At 44.0% G+C, this 26,315-nt stretch overlaps 1 protein-coding gene across 5 annotated transcripts; it reads right to left on the bottom strand.

Moving 5' to 3' along the window:
• Positions 1-328: 328 nt before the first annotated feature.
• C10H12orf49 (chromosome 10 C12orf49 homolog) lies at positions 329-26,291 on the bottom strand. Of its 5 annotated transcripts, none has more exons than XM_010380133.2 (5): positions 26,008-26,291; positions 11,197-11,353; positions 7,302-7,453; positions 6,768-6,881; positions 329-4,900 (listed from the first exon to the last, which is right to left on the bottom strand). In XM_010380133.2, exons 1-5 carry the CDS (start codon positions 26,116-26,118, stop codon positions 4,817-4,819), a joined length of 618 nt encoding a protein of 205 aa, XP_010378435.1. In that variant the 5' UTR covers positions 26,119-26,291; the 3' UTR covers positions 329-4,816. The 5 variants fall into 5 exon arrangements, with proteins under 5 accessions (XP_010378435.1, XP_030794960.1, XP_010378436.1 ...); XM_030939100.1 differs by having other exon boundaries at positions 26,072-26,290; XM_010380134.2 differs by lacking the exon at positions 11,197-11,353 and having other exon boundaries at positions 26,008-26,290.
• Between the last annotated feature and the right edge of the window lie 24 nt (positions 26,292-26,315).

The following is a 26,315-nucleotide window of genomic DNA, read 5'->3' as shown; positions in this document are numbered from 1 at the left end:
CTCCTCTGTCCAACCTAAGGGGGAGATGTGACCCCAGAGCAGGGCAGCTCACACTTCCAGCCAGGTAATTCTGTGTTGTGGGGGCTGTCCCGGGCACTGCACGATGTTGGGCACCATCCCTGGCCTCCCTCCACCAGTGCCCACAGTACTGCCCTCCTCCCCAGCTGTGATAAAAATGTCTCCAGACATTGCCAAGTATTCCCTGGGGAGCAAAATATCCCCCGGTTGAGCCCCACTGCCCTAGGTGAACTGGAAAAGTTGGTTTGTGAATATGTGAGCTTACTTGTTTCTAACACAGGGCTGAAAAACAAGAGAAGGGGACAAAGGCTGCTTTCATTTAAAAATGTACTGTTGTAATCAGTGAGAAAAAGAAACAACATTGGCTAAGTCACGAATAGGCTTTTCACCATACGTACATGGTAAATGGCCAATCAAAACAAGGAATGGGGCTCATTTTACTAGAAATTAAATACATTCAAACAAGAACACTGAGATCCATTAGCAAAATGTTTAAAATTATTATCACAGGGTTATCAGGGGTATGACAAAAATGGACACTCCCATACACACTAGGTGAATATATTGGTGAAAATAGTTCAGATAAACACACAACCATGTATGTAAAAGTATTTATCATCAATGCATTATTTGTAGTAGCAAAAACAACAAGCAGCCTTAGAAACGAGTTAATGTCCTCAGCAGGGAATTAATATTATTGTATATCCATGAAATTGACACCATGTGGCCACGCAAATGCATCACATAGGCCTCTACGTAACATAGGATATTCATTTGAGAATTGTTTCTCAAGAGGACAAAGTGCTTTCATTTTTGCCTAGAAAATGGGGGAAGACAAAAATGGGTGGTGCGTATCCCTAGGTTGTGGGATTTTACGTTATCCCAAGTTTCATCCTTACGTGCTTCTGAATTATCTGAAATATCGTATCTTTAGCATGAGTTCTTTCAAAAAATAGTAACAATGGTAACAAGAGCGCTGTAATTCCTACCCTAACCCCAGGAGCCCACCCACCCCATCCGAGCCGACCCCTGACATTGCTCCCCATTGAGTTGCAGACATTGACTTCTTGCCAAGCCTCAGGCCTTGCTCACATCGACACTTCACAGCGACCCTGAGAGACAGATGCTATGACCCCATTTCACAGATGAAGGGCCTGAGACACAGAGGAGGAAGACTGCCTCAGGCCACGCCGCTAGTAAGAAGTGGTAGTTCCCAACTCCAGAGTCCCTAAAGAATTCTGTCCTACCTGTGAAAAGTACATCCAATAAGCAGTACCTCGCTACGTTTACAATTTATCTGCAGATCCCAAGGATGGGAAAAGCTGCACTCAGCAACTTGCAAATTGTGCAACTGTTCCCCATGATTCCCTTGGGGCCACCGCCGGCTGAGGCATCTCCAGGAGGCCCCAGTTGGGCTTGGGGACATGCTGAGAGGTGACAGCACTGCTCTCAAGTCCTATCTTCTGCTTCTGCAAAAGCTGTGGAGCTCACCCATCAATAGCAGATCCAGGCGGGCGCACTGGCTCACATCTGTAATCCCAGCACTTTGGGAGGCTGAGGCGGGCAGATCATCTGAAGTCAGGAGTCTGTGACCAGCCTGGCTAACATGATGAAACCCCGTCTACTAAAAATACAAAAACTTAGCTGGGTGTGGTGGTACATGGCTGCGATCCCAGCTACTCAGGAGGGTGAGGCAGGAGAATTGCTTGAACCCAGGAGGCGGAGGTTGCAGTGAGCCGAGATCGTGCCATTGCACTCCAGCCTGAGCGACAGAGCGAGACTCCATCTCAAAACAAACAAACCAAAAAAAACAGCTCTAGCACTGCCAGGTCCCAGGCCCTGCGGAAGGTGTTTCCCTCCCTCCTTTGTCCTTGCCTGTCTCAGAGCCCTTTTCAGAGTCTCTTGTATGTTTCTTTCCCTGTTAGGACCAATCTTTACAACTTCAGCAAGCGCAGCAAATAAGATGCAGAACTGGGGGAGATGCGCTGTATGACTCAATTCCCTTGAGCCTAAAACACTCACTTATTAATAACATTTTTTTCTTTTTTTTGAGACAGAGTCTCATGACTACAGGTGCATACCCCCACACCCGGCTAATTTTTGTATTTTTAGTAGAGACGGGATTTCACCGTTATCAGTCAGGCTGGTCTGAACTCCTGCTTTCAGGTGATCCACCCGCCTTGGCCTCCCAAAGTGCTGGGATTTACAGGCGTGAGCCATCGCGCCCCCCTGATAAAATTTTTTCTGAAGGTGTTTTCATCCCTTCTGTGATCTTCTAAACTCCCAACGTGTATCACACACTTCGTTGGGCTCTAGGCAAACAAAACTTAGACAAAGTCCCTGATTCTAGAAACCCTAGGTCGAGGGAACCACAAACAAACCAGAGTGGAGGGCAGGCAGGGGTCCTAGGCTGGGAGCTGGGAGCCTGGAGCACGTGCCAGGTGCTCTGCAGCCCGGCTTCATTATGGAGGCTCAAGCACTGTGAATTTCCAAAAACAGTGAGCACACCCCTAGCTGACTGAAGTACAAAAAACATATGCCACAGCCAAATGAAAATGACCTTTGGATCCTCCACCTAATTTGGGTGTTTAGGCCGCCTCGCCCCTCTTTTGGCCTGGACAATTGAAATACATCTGCTCTCAGGGGAGACGCCTACCGTGTCAGGGCTGGAGCTGGCAAGAGACTGAGAAGAGGACTAGATCTAGAGTCAGAGATGAAGTTCTTGTTTGGCATCTGTCACTAAATCTCAGTGGGGACCCAGGAAGTCACTCCACCTCTCGTATTTCCTCATCCACAAAGTGGAAATACAAGCAAGCTTAAGTCCCCATCGTAAGGTTGGAGTTCCTGTTTGTGAAAGCACTGGAAATGTAAAATGCGCTCTTCAAGTACAGTCAGAGAGGATCCGTAAATAGGCAACAGACTGCCCTTTGGTATAAACTGCTCACATTAAATCTACGTTATGTTGCTCAAGAGTTAAAATAAGCTCAAAGGAGAGGCTGACACCAATGTCAACCGGGGAAGACCGACACTGAAATTCCAAACTGAGTTACCAAAAACAATAGATGGATGAGACATGCAGACATGCCACGATCCGTCACATCAGAGTTCGACGTAGTCCTGCTGCAAACACATGGAATCGGATAAGTCCAATGCCAACGGAATAGATTTCTTGGCAACTAATATTTTTAAAATTGCCTGACCAGCTTACCCTCTAGGAAAACTTACTTAAGGGAGGCAAATAACTTTGGGAGATGAGTATAAGAGGTAGCAGGAGGAAATTAAGGAAAATCACCACTACATACCGCAGGAATGTATTGGAAGGCAAACATGGCCCAAAGAAAAAGCTCCACTGAAAAAAACGTTGACTACTGACCATAGAATTAGCACCTTGCTCCCAGGTCAATAATATGAACCAAAAAAATTACAAAGACCTTGCTCAATCCTGAGGTTCGTGAAGGAATATAGGAGAGTTGTGTGTTCATGTGACTCCTGAAACCAAAGAGCAGTACTATTCAAAGGGCATATCTTCATCTTAGGATCACATATTCTAGACCTCGAGCCGGAGAGTCTGTGTTACAGTAGGAAAAATGGGGAGTGTTTCATGCCTGTGGATTCAGGATACACCAGCAACCTACATGTGTAGCATTCTCTAAGTCATAATGACCATTCTCATCTCCCACTGAGGGCAGGTGTAAGACTCTTCTCTTGCAGTGCTCTGAGAGAAAGTTGGGCTTCTTCTTCTTCTTTATAAATCGTAGGGAAACCAAACATTTGTACCTGTTACATCCCCAAAGCTGAAGTCAATAAAGAATAAACACATACAGCAAGCTGCGAGGTGCGTTTAGGAACTGCCTCAACATTGGGTTTCTATTGACAGAATAGGGGAGGAGGTTGCCTCTGACCTTCCTGAGGCTCCCACTGAACCCTGGCTGAGTAGCCCACAGTTAATTTTAAGTGGCAAAAGAAATGAGAACAAATTCCTCCAGGAAGAGAAATTAGATTTCTGCTAAAACAGTGCTCTCCATAGGGTATATGAGCACATTCAACTGCCACTGGAAAAGAACCTGAGGGCAGGCACACAGCGCCCACTGCTAGAAATCTTGCAGTTAGATTAGAATGGAAGAGCGTCTTGAGTTTTCAGATCATTTTACACGTCAGGATATGGCTAACAGGTCATGTTCAGGGCCTATGCTCGATACTGTCGAAATACAAACAAAAACAACTGCCTAGAGAGAATATCCACGTCCTAAAAGAGAAAATGTTTTATCTGGGAGGAAGAATGATTTAACTCCTGAAACTCAAGAACACAGAACAACAACAAAAATAATTTCCTTGAACACATTCAACTAGAATGGCAAGGCATTTTCCTGCATAAAACATTAGAATTTTCCCATTACTCTAAAGGAATCCAATAAATAATTTTACAGTGAAAGGGCCTGGATCAAAACGGGAAGTGACACCGGCCCCCGACAAACACAAGTCACAGGTTCCTGTGCAGGTCCCAGGGCTGAGTCATCCAAGAACTCCAGCAAAACCGCGAGCCGGGCCTCCAGTTTCATCTTTCCCGAATGGGACTGGCTGGAGGGTCCAAGCTGCTTTAGAGAAGAGTTCCATCTGGTAAGCCCAGGTGGTGAGCGAAGCCAACGATGACAACACGAGAAGTGGTCAAAGCCAAGGTTTCCTCACGCTGCCTTTGTCTTCTTCCCGCAGACTGGCCCGATGGCTAAAGCTGGGCCCCAGGAGGCGAGTTCTTCAGCGGGGCCTCCTCACCCACGCTGGAGCAAGTCCGCTGCGCCTGTCATGCGGGGAAGAGCTCAGGCGGGCTTTCTCCATAGCAATACTTTGCTATGGGGTCCCGGTAGGTGTTCTCATGCTGCACGCTCTGTTGGCAAAAGGAAGATAAGAGTGCGGTGAGAGTGAGCACAGCTTCACACGCCTCCCTCTAGGAAGAGTGAGAGTGGATCGGGACTGTCAGACTCTCCCTGCAGGAGGCTGGCCGAGTCCATCTCCAAATGTCACTAAAGGCTCCAAGGCACTTTCTGGAACAAAGAAGAATGCTCAACCCAGAATGCCAATGCAGAGCATGAACACGGACATAACATCACTGTGGGACTGTTTCTTTTTGTGTACACCAGTGAGTAACTTCACCGTGACCTGGTGACTCAAGACAACTACTTTTTCTCCAATTACTCGGAACAGTCTAAGATCCGATGGGCGTTCTGCACCTGATCCTGTGCATTCAGTTCCCGGTAAGGCAAGCTGCAGAGACGCTAAGGAGACACACTTTAAATCGCTTTCATAAAGTTTATGTACCTAAAAATTTGGTGCATGAGCCAATTCCTACAATACCATGCAAGCCTCATTTGGCTAAGCAAATTGGAAGTGTGATTTAAAGCAGACAATCATTCCTGATGGCTAATTTTTCAGCAATTTGTTTTCATACAAGCAACTTGAGTTTTTGGCTAGTCTAGAATTCATTAATTAGTCCAAGACCAATGCTAAGCAACAAACTTGTAAATATTCATCCAATTTAACAGACATATAGCCAAATCTTCTCTTTCTTGGGATACTTTTATCAAAACAAATCAAATGGCAATTGGGAAATCTTTTTATGGTAAAAAGACCAAGTCCGAAAGTATAGTAGCTTCAATGAAGACTGGAAATAATTCCTGGGTTTTATCAGTGAAGGAAAGAAAATACTTCGCCTTTTCTAGCGTTTCTCAGAATGAGAGAGAATCTGAATCAAAATGAGTCATGTGTTCAGCCTTCCTCCTCATTTCCTTTAAAGCTCATTCAAGTGGAAAGCTCTTCAAGCAAAACAAGACCATCAGGAATTTCTTAATGTTTTCAAATGCTCATTATAATCCCTGAAACATTTACCCAATGATACTGAATGCTCGCAGAACAAACCAGAGACATGAGAAGGGGCATAAAATCAAAAGGTGGACTACAGAAATCTGGCAAAGGGTACAAGAGCTTTGGAGAATGACAAATGAGTCCGTTATCTCAGATAAAGCCAGTAAAATCTTAGAGACACCATGAATAGAAGCCACAAGAAGTGTGCTTGTATAATAAACATGTCTGGTGATTTTACAAAGAGAGCTACGACAACTGCCCAACCACAATAGCTGAGAGCCGAGGAGACAGTGATGAAAAGGCAAAAGACTTTCAGACGCTTTCGGCAGCAGGTGCAATAATATTTAATGCCCAAAGAGCAAAGCATTTAATGACAGCACGCTAATATGTATTGAGAGCCTGAGAGCCTACAGATTTATTCATGTATTTTTAAACATTCACCTGCCTCATCCCCTTGAATCCTAAAATAAACAACGACTCCATCCCAGAACAAATTGCTACTTACTCTAAACAAGTGGTTACTGGAAAGCCTTAGTCATATTTCAAAGACAGGGAGGAGGACCTTCTCTTAGGAGCTGGAATATTAGGACTCCACCAGACTTAAAAATAATTTTAAGCTTCCACTTAAGGAGCAAATGTACCAACCACATAGAAGAGATGCAAGTTAATTAGACCTTGATTTAATAAAAATGCTTCACCTCCCCTAACTTGTATAAATCTCACATTGACATTTTAAATACTATCATCACACCAAACAAAGTGTGACATAGCTTCATTTGAGTCTCTTCTCTTCTACATTACCACCCCACCAAAAGGATCTCAGTGTGCATTTTCTAGTTTCCTTCTAACCCATCAGCTGCCATCCCACAGCTAGAGACATCACAGCTTCTGACCTGGGATGAGGTCCTGCATTTGGCCAGGCACAACTCAAAGTGATCTTCGACTGCCATGAAGAGGTTCTGGAATGCCACAGCTGCCCGGTTGAGGAAGCGCTCCAGGAGAAGTTGCTATGGAAACAAAAGTTAGTGCCTGTAATAAATTACCTAAGCCAGCAGAAGGTGACCTTGGCTATCTCTCCTAAACTAAGAGAATGCTGATACAGGGACTAGGGGGAAAGAAAAGGAGAAAAGAAGGGAGGGGAAGGGACACACACGTGCATACACGTGGCATGCCAAAGCACCCTGGGTATCTTATTCATTAGATATGTGATTAGCAATACAATGGTCCATTCTGCAAAAGAACCATTCAAGCAACTGGGAACCACCTCCTTTCACGTTAGATAAAAGCTATTGTGCAGCAATTTCTGACATCTACAAAGTTCCTAAGTTTTATTTTCAGAAGAACCTCACATGAAGAGGCTAATGCTCATCATAAAACAAACGCCAAAAGAAAAAAGGAGTCACAGAACCAGGAGCGACTCCCCATACCTTGTTGGGCTGCAGGCAGCAGGAGACACAGTACTCATAGGCGCTGCAGCAGCCGTTGGGCCAGCAGCCATCACAGCAGTACTGCTTCGTGCTAGGGACGTTGACGTTACAGCAGCCATTTACCAGCAAATCCTTCCTCTCACAAACGTAGCCTGAAAGTCAGAGACCAACCTTAGCATAAAACCAGCAGCCTTGCCACCTCCCTACCAGGGATGACCATGAAGCAGCAGTGAAAGTACACAGAGACAGAAGCTGGAGTCTGGGGCATCAGCGTAAGCACCGAAGAGCTGGAAACTGGACATAATGTGAGTCAGACTTGCTTTCCCCATGCAGTCATTGACAGGAAGCAGGCAGTCCCCTGTTATCGCCAGGCTACCCGTCGGAACCTACCTACACCTACTGTTTAGTCTGCTGGCACATGTTTGATTTCATCACCAGGTCAAGCTATAGCTACGTTCTCCTGTTCTAACCTATGCAAGCCAATATCTCATCTGTGCCTGAAGAAAAATGTCATTCTTTTCTGAACAAAAAGTTTAAAACAGAAAAAAAACCTAGGCACTGATTCATAAAAGTGAGATCCTTCTAGATTGAACAAACAAAGCACTCTTTACAAATATCTTTCAGACGCTCGCTGCTTACTGAGTAATTTGGAGGGTTATAAAAATAGAAATATTCACATCTAACTCTTATAAACTGATTTGTACATGTACACGCCAGGGACTCAATCACCCCTCGGCCTTCGGGAATGCAGTTGTCTAATAAGAAAGAAAAAAACCTCCTAATCCCCCCCTGCAACTTTTTATAAATCCCATCATCTATATACACATGCCCCCTCCAACCCGGCCCATTCATGCCCAACTTTAGAGAAAAAAAATCTTCTTACAAAAGCTAAGGTATTGTTCAGAGCTGCTAAACAGACATTTCTCTACATCCTTCTGGGAATGGGACAGAAAAACGTATGGATAAGTCCATAAGGGCCACCAATGGCCCTGAGGAAACTCCCAGGTGCACACACGAGCTCCCAGGTGCACATTCAGGCCCACAGGTGCAGAGCAGCTGCTCCTCACATCGCTGCATTCCAAACGCCCAGCTTCCTCATCCTCAGAGAAGGAGACTTGCTGAAGTATGTATAAGGTTGTTTTCAGAAACTACTTTAGAAAACAAAGTCTGTTCAAAAGCAGGAGGCACCAGTAGAACAATGGTAATGAAGAAACTAAAAGGGCCCTCACTTAAGACTTGAGCAAATGAGGCCTATAGAGAACCAGGTTCCAGATACTTGGGAATCGGTGCCTTTTGTTGTAGTTGTTGTTTATGTTATTCTGTCTTCTAAATTAAGAGAGGATGATTCTAATGCTATAGTACATGTTTCTTGGGATTCTTCCTAATTCTACTCATTTTCTTTACAGGGACTAGAAACCAACACAAAATGTAAATAAGTTAGTTAGCATTTTCCTCAAAATTCTACTCAAAATAATAAACATACAGCAACTCTATATAATGTGACTTAAACTCTGCCAGTTGAAATTCTCTTTCTGCCCTTTACTTTTCATCTTGTAAGTGTCAGCATCTCAGGCATCCTTTTTTTCCCCCCACTGCCAACTTACAGTATTCGACCTTGAAATGCAGCTCTTTCTAGCTTGGTGAAAGCAAGCTCATCAAGAATTCTCATCTTGCATCAGACATCTACTCACTCAAATGTTATCTCCAACAAGGACTCCTGTAAGATCACAACCTCATAGTGTGTTGCCATTGCCTTGAAAATTAACTTCCAGCCTACGAAAAGTTTGTAAATGCAAATGATCTTATTTAATAATGTGTTACCCTGGCAATATTCACAGCAGCATCTGTTTGCTAAGAGGCATAAGTTCTTACATGCTTTCTTTACTAAACTACTTACTTTACCCATATTCATGGAGAAAAATAAAACCTGTAGCTCTTGGATTTTTATTGATTGATTGATTCCTTCATTTCTGGACTCGAGGAGTCCAAGAGTCTGTCTCACCTAAATTAATCAAAAGAATATTCTTTCACTAGCTAAGATAAAAGATGACAAACTGTGCTCACAACCCAGTGCTAAAACATTAGAGTAAGTGTGTAAGATTTCATGTGTTCTCACTGAATGTCACACATCCTGTAAGAAGCTCTGAACTCCAAGTCAATGTCTGCCTATTGACTATGTCATCTTGTGGAAGTCACTTCCTTTTGCTAAACTTCACTCTGCTTATTAAAAAACAAAACCCACATTATTTTCAGTATGATTTGCTTTTTCAATGTGATCTTAAAAACATAGCTTGTCACTGGTATCACTGTTGAGTTGGGAATGCATTCTGGTACAAAACACTCTAACCTGAGGTGGGCAGTTTTCTTCCAGCTCCTTTCTTTATTTTCAAATAATCTCATCTCTGGTTTGGAGACTTTGAGATCTTTTTAAAGTGTTCTTATTTTGCAAAGGAATGCAACCCCCGCTTTTTTAAGCAACAATGCACTGTTTTTTTCTTAATTTTTTTTTAGACATGGCCTCACTCTGTCACCCAGGCTGCAGTGCCGTGGTGTAATCACAGCTCACTGCAGCCTTGACCTCCCCAGGTTCAGATGATCTTCCCACCTCAGCCACCCGAGTAGCTGGGACTTGGGAGGCTGAGGTGTGCCACTTGCAGGGTGCCACCACGTCCAGCTAATTTTTTATTTTTTATAGAGATAGTTTTGTTATGCTGCCCTGGCTGGTCTTGAACTCCTGGGCTTGAGTGCTCCTCCTGTCTTGGCCTCCCAAAGTGCTGGGATTACAGGTGTGAGCCACCACACCGGCCTGTGGCTTTCATTTTCAAGACAGCAGGTGTCTTCATTTAGTTCAGATTCATTATGTATATGAAGATTCTAACACGTTACCTATAGCAATTTCTATACTGTCACGTTCATAATCCATTTGTTCTGAGACTTTTTGAAACAGGGCAAAATTTGCTCTTGAAAAAAAAACATGTTATTTGCAAACCACCAATAGAAAAGAAAATCTGTAAAACAATCAGGGAACTTTACATACTGTTGGATATTTGACATTAGGAGAAATTGTTACTTTTTTTGATGTGATAATGGTATCACGTTTATGGTTTATGAAAGTCTTTGGCAATGTTGGGCCAGTTCCTTAACCTTTTGGTGCTATGTCTTCGCCTATAATATGAGGATAGCAGTATCCATCTCATAGGACTGTTGTGAAAATCAAAGGCGATAGCCCAGTGCCCAGCACATAGGAAGGCTCCATGAGTGCATGCTAAGCACTAGCAGGAGTCTCACTGTTTGCTAAGTGGGAGGAGCTTAGCAGGTGTCTAGTCCACCACCTCGCCCAGGCACAAGTCTTCTGACAGCTTACAAGGAAGTGAGAAAACCTTATCAAATAGATTTACATTCTCACTGTTAAGAGTCATACTTTTTGAATGTGTTTATAATTACTTTGAAATTATCTGGTCAGTGAACAAGTACACTTCTTGAGTGTCAACACAATGTGAATTTTACTCAGGTCACCACGAAGGAAAACTGAGCTCTTATCCTGTAGAGTTCACCATCAAGATGAGAAAAAAAGATTGGCAAGATGGGGAAATAGTGAGGCTGGGGAGAGATTGTCAGAAGTGGCCTGGGGACTAATGCCTGACATAGTGCTCATGCTGTAAGTTGTAGGCAGAAGGAACTTTTAGAGTTAGAGTTATCAAAACAAGCTTCTCTGATGTTGAAGGGAACCTTGAATGATGAGTAGGGTATAGAAGATAAAAACCTGGGGAATTTTGCAAATGAACGAGGAGGGGAAATGTGTTGCAGAGGAATCCCTAGTAAAACAAAAACCCTATGAATGGCCCAACCAGTCTACGCTCCTGATCGCCTGGAGAGGAAGGGAAGCCAGCCTCACCGAGTTCATCCGTGATGAGGTGCTTCCCTTGAATGGAGTTGCGGCACTGATTGCTCGGACGACTGCTATTGCCCAAGTTAAACTGCACTTTCCACGGGATGGGCTGATTATGGTCATGAACCTGGAGGAGATTCCTATCTCTCACTGCCCTCTCCTCCTGCAAAGAAACCATAAGTGAGAAGGTTAAGTATCCAGTATCCTTTCTTACAATTCCACCAATTTTTCATAGAAGCTACAGTAAGAGGACAGAAATACTATAAAAGGCTTACACTACAGGAATCTGCACTCTCCTGGTAGAAGCAAAGCCTGAGCCAAAGACATAAAATAAACCTGTAGGAAAAAGTAATAAGCTAGTGCTATGCTTCAAAACTGGCATACTTACATGCGTGGCTTCTGGATGATGTGCACATTATAAATGTGTATAAAAGTGTTAATTTTATGAAAAAATTGGAGAGGAAAAGTTTTGGACTTTTTCTTTCTGATGGCAAGTAATTAAGTAATTTAAAATATTTTTCATATTAAAACAAATACATTGTGGAACAGAACTTAAAATGTGAATGCACTTTTTAAAGAGCAGAAGAAACTTGTGTGACTCTCATCTCAGACATCTAGAGCACAAAGTCCCTTTCATTTGCAGTTACAGGTACTTTGGTGGAAGACATTTGGGAAAATGTGAATTAGGAGTTTGATTTTAGGAGCAAAATGAAGCATGTCAACTTGTGAATTTCTTCTGTGAAGGACCACTGAGTATGTAACTCTCTGCCGAACACGCCCGGGTCAGCCAGCCCTCTACCCATATAAGCAATTCGAAGAGTTGCCCTGGAGTCAAGAGTTTAAGATCACCTCTTCTGGCCTTGAAGAAGCTATGTCCAGTAGGAGTCAGCTTTCAAAACTACCTTTTCTATACTGTTATAATATTTTCTATACTGTTAAAAAAAAAAAAAAAAAAAAACCTAAGTAGGAAGCTGCCTAACTGCTAGAAAACAAGCCAAGCTTGAGAGAGCCTCTTCTGAATGCTTCAGTGGATTCCTGGGTAACAAAGCAATGATAAGACTCCCTCCCAAAGGCTCTTTAATGTACTTGAAACATTCACTATTCTAACGGAGTTCTGCGGCTTTTACCTTTAAAAATAACCTGTTATGTGTCACTTTTTAAGCAAAAGGGACTAATCTTGAAAATTTGATGAAGAAGCTTATGTACTTAAAAAATGGTAAATATCTTTATAGTTACTAAAATTTATCTAGGAAAGTAATCTGGGAAGATCTATTAGTATTTTAAAAATATATATCTACATACACTGTGGCCCAGGAAACTCAGGTCTATCCTATGGAAAACACCAATGTATAGGGAAATACAGGGATGTTTACAACATGATCATTGCAATGGTATAAAAAACCTGAAACCTGCCAGGCATGGTGGCTCATGCCTGTAATCCCAACACTTTGAGAGGCCAAGGCCGGTGGATCACCTAAGGTCAGGAGTTTGAGACCAGCCTGGCCAACACGGTGAAACCCCATCTCTACTAAAAATACAAAAATTAGCCGGGCGTGGTGGTAGGAGAATTGCATGAACCCAGAAGGTAAAGGCTGCGGTGAGCCAAGATGACATCATCGCACTCCAGCCTGGGCGACAAGAGCAAAACTTCATCTCAAAAACAAACAAACAAAACCCCTGAAACCCCAGTAACAGAGAAATGACTGAATGAACACTGGTATAATACTGTTACAACCAAACTTAGATACGACTGATAGCTATTTAACTAGAGTAGCAGTTCTACAACCTGACTTTTGCACATTAGATTAACGAAGGCAGCATAAAAACAAATTCTGATTCCTAAACCCACCTATGGGCAGGAAAAATCTGTGGAGACCTGGGAATCAGTATTTTTAAAGTATCTAGATGATTTCAATGCAAAGACAGGATTGCAGACCAGGGCATGACTATAGTGTATTATTAAGGGAAAAAGCAAGTTGCAGAATAATGTGCCTATCACACATATTATGATAATAATTATGATAATAAGCACATATAGGTTTGCAAGAGCTCAGATAATGGTATGGAAAGATATACAGTAGTCTCCCTTACCCATGGTTTTACTTTCTGAAGTTTAACAGTTACTCACAGTTAACTGTGGTCCAAAAATATTAAATGAAAAACTGCAGAAGTAAACAGTTCCTAAGTTTTAAATTGACCACCGCTCTAAGTAGCATGGTGTAACCTCACGCCATCCCATTCCGTCCCACCCGGGCTGTGCATCATTCCTTCATCCAGCATATCCATGTTAGTCACTTAGTAGTCACTCAGTTACCAGGTCGAAAAACAGTATGGAGAGGGTTTGGTACTAGCCGTAGTTTCAGGCTTCCACTGAGGGTCTCAGAACAGACAAGGGGGAACTACTACACTACAGACTATTAACATGGGAGGGACATATGTGGTTATTAAAATTATCTTTAATCATCTTGGGAATATTCTTTTTAATTTAAAATAAAGTGATAACAACATTAAAAACAGGATTATTAACAACAGAAGGAAATTAAGTAAAGATTCCGCAGGAACTTTCTATTATACTTAGAACTTTTCTGTATATCTACAATTATTCAAAAAATTGTTTAAAAAACACGATTACCAACATTAAAGGCAAAAATTGTCCATAATCCCATCAACTTAAATAAATTCTATTTGTTTTTGCATATCAGCTTCTAGCTTTTGACCTCAACATTTACACAAATTAGGATGTTTTGCATTCAGCTCTTCTTGACACTAATTGGATAGTAAAACATTTCCAAGTCCCTACATTATCCTGATAATCACATTTTCAAGCCTATCTAATAATCCATCATGTTGATGTGCCATCATTTAGTAAACACATCTTCTATAGACCAACATTAGGCCCAGGTTTTTGTTAGCACAGATAATACTGCAATAAAATGTGGAGTTTTTAAAACAATTCTCTTGAATAACTTGGAGTAAAACGCTATGTAGTGCCAAATGATTTCCCACATTATATCTACCATCTGTAATAGTACCAGCATTTAAATAACAGTGTTTACAATTTGACCACAACTCCACCGGTACCGGATTTTGTTCTTTAATTTACCGTCTTTCAAGGTGGCTTTAATTTCTATTCTGCCCCCTCCCTTTTGTTTCTTCGCAAAGAAAGAACTGGTACTAGCAGGACCAGGGCGGGTTATACAAAAACAACATCTGTATTCCTCAGTCACTGCGAGAAGAGGAGCTAAGTGCAGGAGCCTTGGGAGTATGGGACAAATCGCTTAGGTGCATGCTGCTTAACTACCTGTAAATTCATACTCTTCTGCTCTACTGGGACCCTATCAGTTAACTGCATCATCAAGCTATGTGCAAACTAAACTGAGCTGCAAATGCCACCCTAGATAAATTAATAGCCATAAAGACTATTAAGAGCTTAGTCAAAGTACAGTAAACTGGATTTTACGACAAGGTTAAAAGTGCTCTTAACATTACTCCCACGCTATCCTGTTGTTCTTTGTAAAGAAAATAAGAGTTCACGGTCAAGTGCATCCCAGAAGGACCCCTGCCACATAATGACATTCCTGGTAAACAGGAAAGCAATTCTCCCAGCACTTCAATGCGTTTTCAAACATGAATACTAAAGACCTTGCCAAAAGGATAGTGAAGGCATGTGGCAGAAATTACTTAGCAGTGTTTGCTCTTTTGAAGGCCCAGTCTTGCAAAGGGTGCTGAGGGCACTCCTTCACAGGATAGGGGGCTTTCTACCTTTCCTGAACTGTTTCACCTATCCTATTAGGCTGTCTCAATTTTAAGCTTTTCTTCATATTTGTTTTTTTTTATTCAAAATTCATTGAAAGGTATCTAGTTCTTACAGAATGCTAAGGATGCAGAGACGAACGGCAGTCCGGTTCTGTATTCGAAGAGCCTCAGAGCTGCTGAGAAAGGGGTACGTCCATACATCAGTGCCAAATCAGGTACTGCAGATGCTGTGACACATGTCCACGTGGGGTGTACTAGCTACAAAGAGAAGAGCAGGAGCCAAAAGTACCTGAGGGCTTTCTTCCTAATTGTAAAGAGCTATAGAAACACACTGTGATTACAAATGTGTTGCTTTGTGTCTGACTTCAGAAGGGGTATATTCCTAACTGTGCTGTGTACTTTTCAGGAGTTATCACAGGTCAAGTGAGATAAATGTCCCACGTAAGCAGTAAAGCACAGAAACATAAGGCACTCTTGTCATTAGGAGAGACTTGCTTATGAACCTCAAAAAAAGAAAGGAGGTGGAGAAAGGCCAGAGGGTACTCCAAATGTCTACTATTTGGGAAATGGCTAAATGCAGCCTGATAATGGAAATTTTTAGTTATAAAAATCTTATTTCCAAACAGCTTTTAAAGATAGGGAAATACTTAAATGTTAAGTGAAGAAACGGTATGCCTCAACTATACAAACAAAAAATATGAAGAATGGCAGGAAGAAAACATGCCCAAATACGAACAGTGGATGCCTTTGGTTAGTGAGATTACGGGTAACTGTTCCCCTCCTCTACCCTGTGCAACATGAGACAAACGCTCTGAAATATATATATATCTTAGTAATCAGTGAAAAACAAAAAAATCCCCACCAAATTAGCAACTCTCATACTACATGATATATACTTCACTTTAGACAGTGTCTAACTTGGCACCAGTTTACACTTAGCTCCTTTAAGGCTGAACATGTTCATGTATTTTCAAGGAGTTATGCAAACAGCCCTGAGACTTTCAGAAAGTCTCATTTGAACACGTATGAGAACATCTGGTTACACAAGAGGAACCCTAAGGACCCTTCCAACTCCCAAGATCGGAACTTGTTTAATCTCAGGTCAAATGCCTCGATAGTTAGGCCCGCCCTGCCACTAGATCATGTCATCTTGTTTCGTTTCCTTCGTAACATACATCATTATCTGAAATCACTTTGCTTATTTACTATCTCTCCTCCTTACCCGCTAGCGCAATATAGGCTCTTGGAGGGGAGAGACGTCATCTGCTTTGCCCACTCTGTCTCCGCCAACCAGCAGAACAGTGCCTGGCACACAGTTGGTGTTATCTGTTAAATAAATGCACCCAAGAAACCTGGTACCATTCACCATTCCCAACCCTTCCCTCAATGGCATCCCCAATATCATCACTGATTTCTCCTGCCTCCCAACTCTACAATTTAAGTTATCCCCCTAAGCATTAATTAACATGAAAACCAAAGAAAAGAGGAATTCAAAGCAGCAGAGAGGATAACCAACTATTCTCCAGGCAAAAGCTGTCGCATCTGCTCCACAAGTTTCCAGTCTCACTGCAGCGGAGCTAAGGGGCACGAGGAGCTTCACAGTGTTCATAGCCTCTTCTCAATCAATGCTACACACCCTGGACCCGTACATTCCATCTCACCATCTCCATTTTACAGAGGAAGAACCCCAACTCCCTCAAGGCCCACAGCTAGGGAGTGGAAGACCTCTCAAACTGAGGCCAGCTGAGCAGGGGCGGCCAAGTCAGATGCACGCAGGCACCTCTGCCGGAGCACCCACGACAGCGGGGCTCAAAGTCTTTGGTCCTGGAACCCTTTCTAATCTTAAAAATTACTGAGGACCTCAATACGTGGGTTTATGTGAGTTATGGCTATTGATGCTTACCATACTGAAAATTAAAACGTAAATCCTTAAAATGTTTTATATTTCTGCAAACTTTTTAATGTCTCCCTTAAGGGAAGACAGCTGAATCTCCGAAGCGACCTCTATATTCAATCTGTCACAATACATTGTCTGCGTTGGAGCACACGAAGAAAAACTATTTCACACAGATGTGTAGTTGGGAAAAGGGAGGACTACTTTAATAACTTTCGCAGAAAATTATGGATAATACTGTACCATACTTGACACTAAATACTACACCAGAATTTGACAACTGCAGGTTACTAAAAGTTCACTGCACACAGTGCAGCCAGTTTGGAGAACAGTTGTGCAGTTCCTCAAAAAGTTCAACACAGATTTACCATCTGACCCAGTAATGCCACTCCTAGGAATATACCAAGAGAAATGAAAACATGTCCACACGAAAACATGTAAATGAAGGTCTGTAACAGCATTATTCATAATAACTAAAAGGTGGAAACAACCCAAATGTCTCTCAACAAAGAATGAATAAAGAAAATGTGACAGATGCATGCGATGGAATATTATTCGGACATAAAAATGAAGTGCTAATACATGCTAGGACATGGATGAACTTTGAAAACATTATGCTAAATGCAAACGCCAGTCAAAAAAGACCACATATTATAGAATGCCAATTATATGAAATATCTAAAATAGGCAAAAGTATAGAAACAAAGTAGATTACTGAATGCTTAGGACTGAGGGGTAGGGGGAAGATGATGATGAAAATGTTTTAAAACTACTGGTTTGTGAATATACCACTTTTTTTTTTTTTTTTTTTTGAGACAGAGTCTTGCTCTGTCACCCAGGCTGGAGTGCAGTGGTGGATCCTGGCTCAGTGCAACTTCCGCCTCCCGGGTTCAAGTGATTCTCCTCACTCAGGCTCCCGAGTAGCTGGGATTACAGGCATGCGCCACCACACCCTGCTAATTTTTGTATTTTTAGTAGAGACAGGGTTTCACCATGTTGGCTAGGCTGGTCTCAAACTCCTGTCCTCAGGTGATCCACCTGTCTGAGCCTCCCAAAGTGCTGTGATTACATGCATGAGCCATCGTGTCCAGCCTGTGAATATACTACAAACCAGCATTATATACTTTAAATGGGTGAACTGTATGATATGTGAATTATATCTCAATAAAACTTACCAAAACACCCAGCTCCTTCAGCACAATGTGGCATCTGAAACCATATCAATGAATTTTTCATAAACTGTTCAAACCCATGAGTCTGTCTTGCACACTGAACAGATCTTATGCAGATCTTCTAATTGACACATTTTCATTATACAATACTAAAAAAATCACATTTGTTAATATCACCAGGGATTTAATCTTTAGGTGTTAGAAAGTTACAAGCTAAGGGTAGCAGATACACATCTTCCAAAATTCTAATTTTCACTTGAAAGCTTAAATATTATCATTGGTAAATAATGTCAGATGTTTTCTGTAAAGTAACAAGCTCACTTCGTTTTCAAGAAAATGTCTACCAAATATCCAAATCTGAATAACTAGTGTTATCAGTTGTTCTCTCAAGAAAAAATAGTGTTCCATGAAAAAAGTGGCTACTCAAGCTTGCAGCTCAATTGCCAAAGCTCCTCCTCAAGACACCCATCATATTTCTGTAGGCAGAACGTACTGTTAACGCATATTTCCCATTTCATTATACAGAAAAGATATGTACTTGGGGATCAAAATTTAGCAAAAGTAGTAAGTTTGACTGCTTCATTCTTAAGTAAAATTAGTACTTTTCTTAAAACTACAAGCATGGCCGTGAAGAATACGACAACTAGTAGTAGAGTCTGCTGCCGCTGCTTTGATCCTTGCTAAGGTACCGGTTCGACCCCTCCATGACTTCTGCACCATCAGTGCAGAAACCAAAGTGTCAACAAGGTAAAAAAAGCAAACAATATTTTGTTGTTATTCTGAAAATAATTCTGGCCTTGCAGATCCCCTGAAAGAGTCTCAGGGACCCTCTTGTGTCCACAGACCACATTTTGGAACCCAGTGGGTTAGGTTATTACAAAAAACTAAAGGCTAGGTGCAGTAGCTCATGCCTGTGATTCCAGCACTCTGGGAGGCTAGGCCAGTCCATTGCTTAAACCCAGGAGTTTGACACCAGCCTGGAAAAAAATAATGAGGGCCCATATCTACCAAAAAAATTAATTAATTAATTAGTTGGGTGTGATTGTGCACGCCTGTAGTTCCAGCTACTTGGGAGGTTGAAGTGGGAGGATCCCTTGAGCCTAGGAGTTCAAGGTTGCAAAGAGATATGATGGTGCCACTGCACCCCAGCCTGGATGATAGAGCAAGACCCTGTATCAAAAACAAACAAATAAACAAAACCAAATTTTTAAAAATCCTAAGCCTCAGTGGCTTCACAGAAGATTGTTTCTTGCTCATGCTACAAGTCTAACATGGGTAAGCCGAGGGGTTCTGCTCATCCTAGTCTCTCAGGCTGAACGAGGCCCCCTCTCAGCACATGGCCTCCATAGTCACCACGGCTTCTGCCTGCAAGTGACAATTCACATGGTATAAGCCAACGCAGGCCACACAGCCACCCTCCTTCAAAGAGGGTGGGAGCCAATCCCACCATGTGCCCAGAGGAGGATGACCAACTCCTTATGAACAACCCTGGTAACTACTACCCCAGATCAGGGCGGGACATAATGAGTCACTGAGTGGCCCAGTGGAAAGCAGATCCCAAGATCTAAAGGACTGCAGCTTGGCTCAGTTAGTTCCCCAACTGCTGCTGGACCAGACACAGACCCAGTGCTGATAAGTATCCTGGTATTTCAAGAGAAGCCAGAAGAAAGGATTTATATAAAATCTCATACATTTTTAATACCATTTTTAAACATACCAGCCGGGCAGTGGCTCACACCTGTAATCCCAGCACTCTGGGAGGCCGAGGCAGGTGGATTGCTTAAACTCAAGAGTTCAATACCAGCCTGAGCAACCTAGTGAAACCCCACCTCTACTAAAAATACAAAAGGCTGTACGCAGTGGCTCACGCCTGTAATTCCAGCACTTTGGGAGGCCGAGGCGGGCAGATCATCTGAGGTCAGGAGTTCAAGACCAGCCTGGCCAACGTGGCAAAACTCCATCTCTACTAAAAATACAAAATTAGCCAGGTGTGGTGGTGGGTGCCTGCAATACCCGCTACTTGGGAGGCTGAGGCAGGAGAATTGCTTGAACCTGGGAGGAGGAAGTTGTAGTGCATCACTGCACTCCAGCCTGGGTGACAGAGTGAGACTCCGTCTCAAAAAACAAACAAAACAAAACAAGAAAACAATAAAAACCATGCAAGCAAAACCAAGGCTGCATGTAACCCACTTCATCTCTATCGTGATGGTCACAAATTGAGAATGTGGGCTTTAAAATCAGGTGGTCCTGAATCAGAGTCCCAGCCCAAGCCATTACAAAGAAATAATAGCCCTAAGCACAAGGAATTCCTACAAAAGTGACAGAGACATCCAGTAATAAAATGGTCAGAGGACATGATAAGGCCACTTAAGATGCAGAACAGTCAAATTACCAAAACCAGTAAGATGTTCATCTTCAACCACTAGTCAGGGAAAAATACAGCACAGTAATAATGATGGGGAACAAATCTGTAAACTTATCTGAAGAAAGTGTTTTAGGTGTTACTGAAGGACACAAAAGGCGGCAGGATGTGGAGGAGGAGACAGGGATACTGGTGATCCCGACCCTGTGAAGGCCCAGGCTAACGTGTGTGCTTGTCTTAGTTTTTTTCTGAGACAGAGTCTCTCTCTGTTGCTCACCCTGGAGTGCACTGGCGCGATCTCGGCTCACTGCAACCTCCGCCTCCCGGGTTCAAGCGATTCTCCTGCCTCAGCCTCCTGAGTAGCTGGGACTACAGGCCCCTGCCACGCCTGGTTAATTTTTTTTTTTTTTTTGAGACGGAGTCTCGCTCTGTCGCCCAGGCTGGAGTGCAGTGGCCGGATCTCAGCTCACTGCAAGCTCCGCCTCCCGGGTTTACGCCATTCTCCTGCCTCAGCCTCCCCAGTAGCTGGGACTACAGGCGCCTGCCACCTCACCCGGCTAGTTTTTTGTATTTTTTAGTAGAGACGGGGTTTCACCGTGTTAGCCAGGATGGTCTCCATCTCCTGACCTCGTGATCCGCCCGTCTCGGCCTCCCAAAGTGCTGGGATTACAGGCTTGAGCCACCGCGCCCAGCCCTGGTTAATTTTTTTTGTATTTTTAGTAGAGATGGGATTTCACCATGTTAGCCAAGATGGTCTCAATCTCCTGACCCCATGATCTGCCAGCCTCGGCCTCCCAAAGTGCTGGCAATTACAGGCATGAGCCACTGCGCCTGGCTTCATCTTAGTTTTTAACAAACAAGTTTAAAAAGTAATAAAACAAAACAGAAAAACAGGGAAAAAAGCATATAGAATAAGGATATAAATAAGAAAAATATTTTTGTACAGCTGTACAATGTGTGTGTTTTCAGCTAAGTGTTAATACAACAGCCAAAAAGTTTAAAAAAATTAAAGTTTATAAAGTAAAAACATTACAGTAAGCAAATGTTAACTTATTATTAAAGAAAAATCTTCAAATCAATGTGGAGTGGCCTGTGTGGACAGCTGACAGTAGCACACAGTAACCTGCTGGGCCTTCACGTTCACTCACCACTCACTCACTGACTCATCCAGAACAACTTCCAGTCCTGCAAGCTCCACTCACGGGAAGTGTTCTTTACGGGTGTACCATTTTTACTCTTAGATTTTTTGAAACAGTCTCACTCTGTTGCCCAGGCTGGAGTGCAGTGGTGCGATCTCGGCTCACTGCAACCTCCACCTCCCAGGTTCTAGCGACTCTCCTGCCTCAGCCTCCCACATAGCTGGAATTACAGGTGTGCGCCACCACACCTGGCTAATTTTTATATTTTTAGTAGAGATGGGGTTTTGCCATGTTGGCCAGGCTGGTCTCGAACTCCTGACCTCAAGTGATCTGCCTGCCTCAGACTCCCAAACTAATAGGATTACAGGCAAGAGCCACCACACCCAGCCCATTTTGTATCTTTTATACAGTATTTTTAACTGTACCTTTTCTACGGCTAGATATATTTAAATCCACAAATACCTCCCGTTGCGTTGCAATCACCTACAGTATTCAGTATAGTCACATGCTGTACAGACTTAGTGCCTAGGAGCAATAGGCTATGCCACATAGCCTAGGGGTGTAGCACAATCACCTAAAGATGCATTTTTCAAAATCTTGAGTGACGCATGACTATAATTTTAAAATGAAGAGGATGTGTCAGGGTAGTGAAAAGGTGGTTGTAGGGAAGGTGACAGAGTGGACAGCACCTGAGCCAAGAGGTGAAAGGTTAGCAGAAGTATGCCAGACTGAAAAGAAACATTCATCCCAGTTAAAAAGGCTCACTTGTTTGTTCAATCAATATTTGGATTCCCATGAAGTGGCTGGCAGTATCCTAAGGGCTGAAGAGTCTATGAACAAGACAGACAAGGTCTCTGTTGTCAAGAATATCATAGTCTAAAAGAGAGAGTGAGGCAAGACAGATAAACAAGTAAATGAACGAGAAATGTTCGGTTTGTGACGCCTACCACAAAGAAAATAAAGCAGGTTTATGAGTAAGGAATTGAAGTAATTTACACCGTGTCATCAGGTATGGTCTGAAATAGTAACAGTCTGACCTGAAATGACAAAAAAGATTCAACCATGCAGAGATCCTGGAAGAGAATCCAGAGTTTTCTCTGAGAATTTTACCTGGGGAAAGTGCCATGATCCCATCTTTTTAAAGATTATTACCCCTACTGCTGGGAAGAGAAGAAGACAAGAATGGAAGCAGAGACTTGCTGCTGGGCTACTGCAGTGGTCCAGACGAGAGATGCCAGTGGCTTGGCCTAGGGTGACAGCAGTGACACTTCGAAGAAATGAGCAGATTCAGGATACACTCTGGAGGCAAAGCCAATATTGTGGATATAGGGAGTGAGAGGAGAAAAAAACAAATGAAGTGGCTTGAATACCTGGTAAACAGTAATGCCACTGACCAAGACTCGGAAGACTCGGGGAGGAACAAGTGCTGGCAGAGAATCAAGAGTTCTGTTTGGTTCAAATACGAACACACTCAACGTCAACTAGAAAGCAGAAGGGTAGTTTCCAGAGGCTGGGGGAAAGGGAGAAACGAATTGTTTAATGAATATAAAGTTTCAGTTTCTAGAAGAGTTATGGAAGTGGATGGTGGTGATGGTCGCACAACGTTAAGGATGTATTTAATACCACTGAACTGCATACTTTAAAAATGGTTAAGATGGGGCCGGGCATGGTGGCTGACGCCTGTAATCCTGGCACTTTGGGAGGCCGAGGTAGGTGGATCACTTGAGGTCCGGAGTTCGAGACCAGCCTGGCCAACATAGCGAAACCGTCTCTACTAAAAATATAAAAATTAGCCGGGTGTGGTGGGGCATGCCTGTAATCCCAGCTACTCGGGAGGCTAAGGCAGGGAGAATTGCTTGAACTCGAGAGGTGGAGATTGCAGTGAGCTGAAATCATGCCACTACGGTCCAGCCCGGGTGACAGAGTGAGACTCCGTATTAAAAAAGGTTAAGATGGGAAATTTTGGCTGGGCGCAGTGGCTCACACCTGTAATCCCAACACTTTGGGAGGCCGAGGTGGGTGGATCATCTGAGGTCAGGAGTTTAAGACTAGCCATGACCAACACGGAGAAATCCCATTTCTACTAAAAATACAAAATGAGCCAGAGGTGGTGGCACATGCCTGTAATTCCAGCTACTCAGGAAGGCTGAAGCAGGAGAATTGTTTGAACCTGGCAGTCGGAGGTTGCCTGGGCAACAAGAGCGAAACTCGGTCTTAAAAAAAAAAAAAAAAAAAAAAAAGATGGGAAATTTTATGTCGTATTTTACCACTTTGAAAAAAAAAAGATATCAACTAGGCAATCGGATATAAGAATTTGGGGATTTCTAGACAGATCTAGGCTGTTATCAACAACGGGCATCAACAGCATACCTCCAGAGATCACCTGAGTATTTAAACAATGGCCCAGAGGTCACCTGAGTCAGATAGAGAGGAAGGCAGAGGACAGAGTCCTGGCGCACACCACCACTCAGGGGTCCACAAGACAGACAAGGGACAACATGCCACCGTGAGGAGGTGTCTGAGGTGGCAGAAAACACAAGTCACAGAAGTCTGGTAATTCACATGATCGTCCAGACATCCCGGCCAATAAAAGAGACTTACAACACTCAGCTTCTCTGTTTGCCTAAGGTAAACTGGGAGGTCAGGTACAATTCCCTATTCTTCCCTTTTGACAGCTCCCCTGCCAATCCACTAAACGTAGAGTGATCACATAGTTTTATTAATGTTCTATTCATTTATATATTTTATTTACACACTTGAGCTTTGAGAGTAAAAAGAAGAGCTTTTTTTTTTTTTTTTTTTTTTTTTTTTTTTTTTTTTTGAGGCGGAGTCTCGCTCTGTCGCCCGGACTGGAGTGCAGTGGCCCGATCTCAGCTCACTGCAAGCTCCGCCTCCCGGGTTTGCGCCATTCTCCCGCCTCAGCCTCCCGAGTAGCTGGGACTACAGGCGCCCGCCACCTCGCCCGGCTAGTTTTTGTATTTTTAGTAGAGACGGGGTTTCACTGTGTTAGCCAGGATGGTCTCGATCTCCTGACCTCGTGATCCGCCCGTCTCGGCCTCCCAAAGTGCTGGGATTACAGGCTTGAGCCACCGCGCCCGGCCAAAAGAAGAGCTTTTTATAACCATGTCAGGACAACAGCATAACCCAGGGTTATCCTAGGTGCACTCTGGAGCGTAACCACCCCTTCTACACAACTAAGCACTCAACCTGGACTTCCAGACAAACTTATTAATGCTTTGGGTAAGACTTCCCCACCCGAGCTCCTTGCTGTTTCTCCCAGAAATTCTCACGTGGAAGAAAAATGAAAGGGTGCAGTGTGTTGGAGGGGTGGAATTCCACCAATCGAGTTATGCACAAAAAGCATAAAAGGAACTGGGGGTCCTTTTGAGTCACCCAGGAGGACACAGAACCCCCAAATTAAACGAAGGGCACCCATGCCAGCGCTGGCCGACCCTTGCCACCTGTCTTGGTTTCCCCCACTGTAATACTGGGAACCCCACCTCTCCCAGGCCTGCCGCCAGGATGAAGCGAGCATTATGTACGCCCTCTCTTAGCTCTGGACCGGGTAGGTGAAAAGCAGGGAGGTGTTCATAGAAGCAGTCACCACCGCTGAAGGGTCCTCAACTCGGGGTTCTAGTCCCAGCTCTGTCCTGGCCTAGCAACCCCTTTCCGCTTCAGGGACCAACGCGGTGGGCAGGTCCCTCACCCGTGCTGAGACCGGGACAGGAATGCGCACCTCTCCCCACCCTCGGACGCCCCGGCGGCGCCGCTGCAGAAGCCGGGAGGTCGACAAACGCGAGGAGTAAGGAAAAGGAGGAGGAAGGGAAGGAAGGAGGAAGGAATGGAGAAAGGGAAGGAAGGAGGAAGAACGAAGTGAGGAAAGAGGAGGAAGGAAGGAAGGGAGAAAGAGGGGCAAAAGAAAGGAGGATAGAAGGAGGAAGGAGAGGAAGGAAGGAGGGAGAAAGGGGAGGAAGAAGGAAAGGAACGTTAGAAGGGGAGAAAGGAGGGAATCAGGGAAGAAAGGGAAGGAAGAGAAGGAAGAACGAAGTGAGGAAAGAGAATATCAGGGAAGAAAGGAGAGAGGAAAGGAAGAAGGAAGGGAGAGAGGGACAGAAAGGAGGAGGACGGAAGGCGGAAGGGAAGGAAGAAAGACGGAAGGGAAGGGGGAGGAAGAAGGGGAGGAAGAAAGGGAAGGGGAAGGAAGGAAAGGGGGAGGAAGTAGGAGAAAGGTAAGGAAGGAAGGGAGGCAGGAAGGGAAGGAGGAAGGTAAGGAGGGGAGGCAGGAAAAAGGGAAGGAAGGAAGGAAGGACAGGAAGGGGAAAGAAATGAAGGGAAGGGGTAAGTTAAGGGGTGGGAAGACAGGGAGGAAGGAAAAAAGGAGGAAGGTAACGAAAGAAGGGAGGCAGGTAGAAGAGAAGGAAGGAAGGAGAAAGTAAAGGAAAGGGGAGGAAGGAAGGAAGAAGGGAAGGGGAGGAGGGAAGGGCGGCCACTGACCTGCTTGAAGGTGCTGCTGAGGAAGTAGACGAGCGACAGCCCGAAGACCAGGGCGAGCACCCACCTCTTCCGCAGAAGCCGGCGCCACACCATGGCCGCCAGGTTCACCATCCCGGCGCGGACTTGGGGCGCGGCGGCCGGGGCGCGGAACGCGGCAGGCCCGGGGCCCGGGCGGCATGGCCCCTACCCCTATGCGCCCGGCAGCCCCATCCCTCCAGGAGGGCGCCGGCCCCGCGGCCCGCGGCCCAGTCGACTCCCAGCAGCTCTTCGCGCAGCCCCACGTGACCCCGCCCTACGCCCCCGCCTCC

This window comes from Rhinopithecus roxellana, chromosome 10 (assembly GCF_007565055.1).
Source record: "Rhinopithecus roxellana isolate Shanxi Qingling chromosome 10, ASM756505v1, whole genome shotgun sequence".
In the NCBI taxonomy this organism is placed as follows: domain Eukaryota; kingdom Metazoa; phylum Chordata; class Mammalia; order Primates; family Cercopithecidae; genus Rhinopithecus; species Rhinopithecus roxellana.
This window is presented reverse-complemented; position numbering and strand designations above follow the sequence as displayed.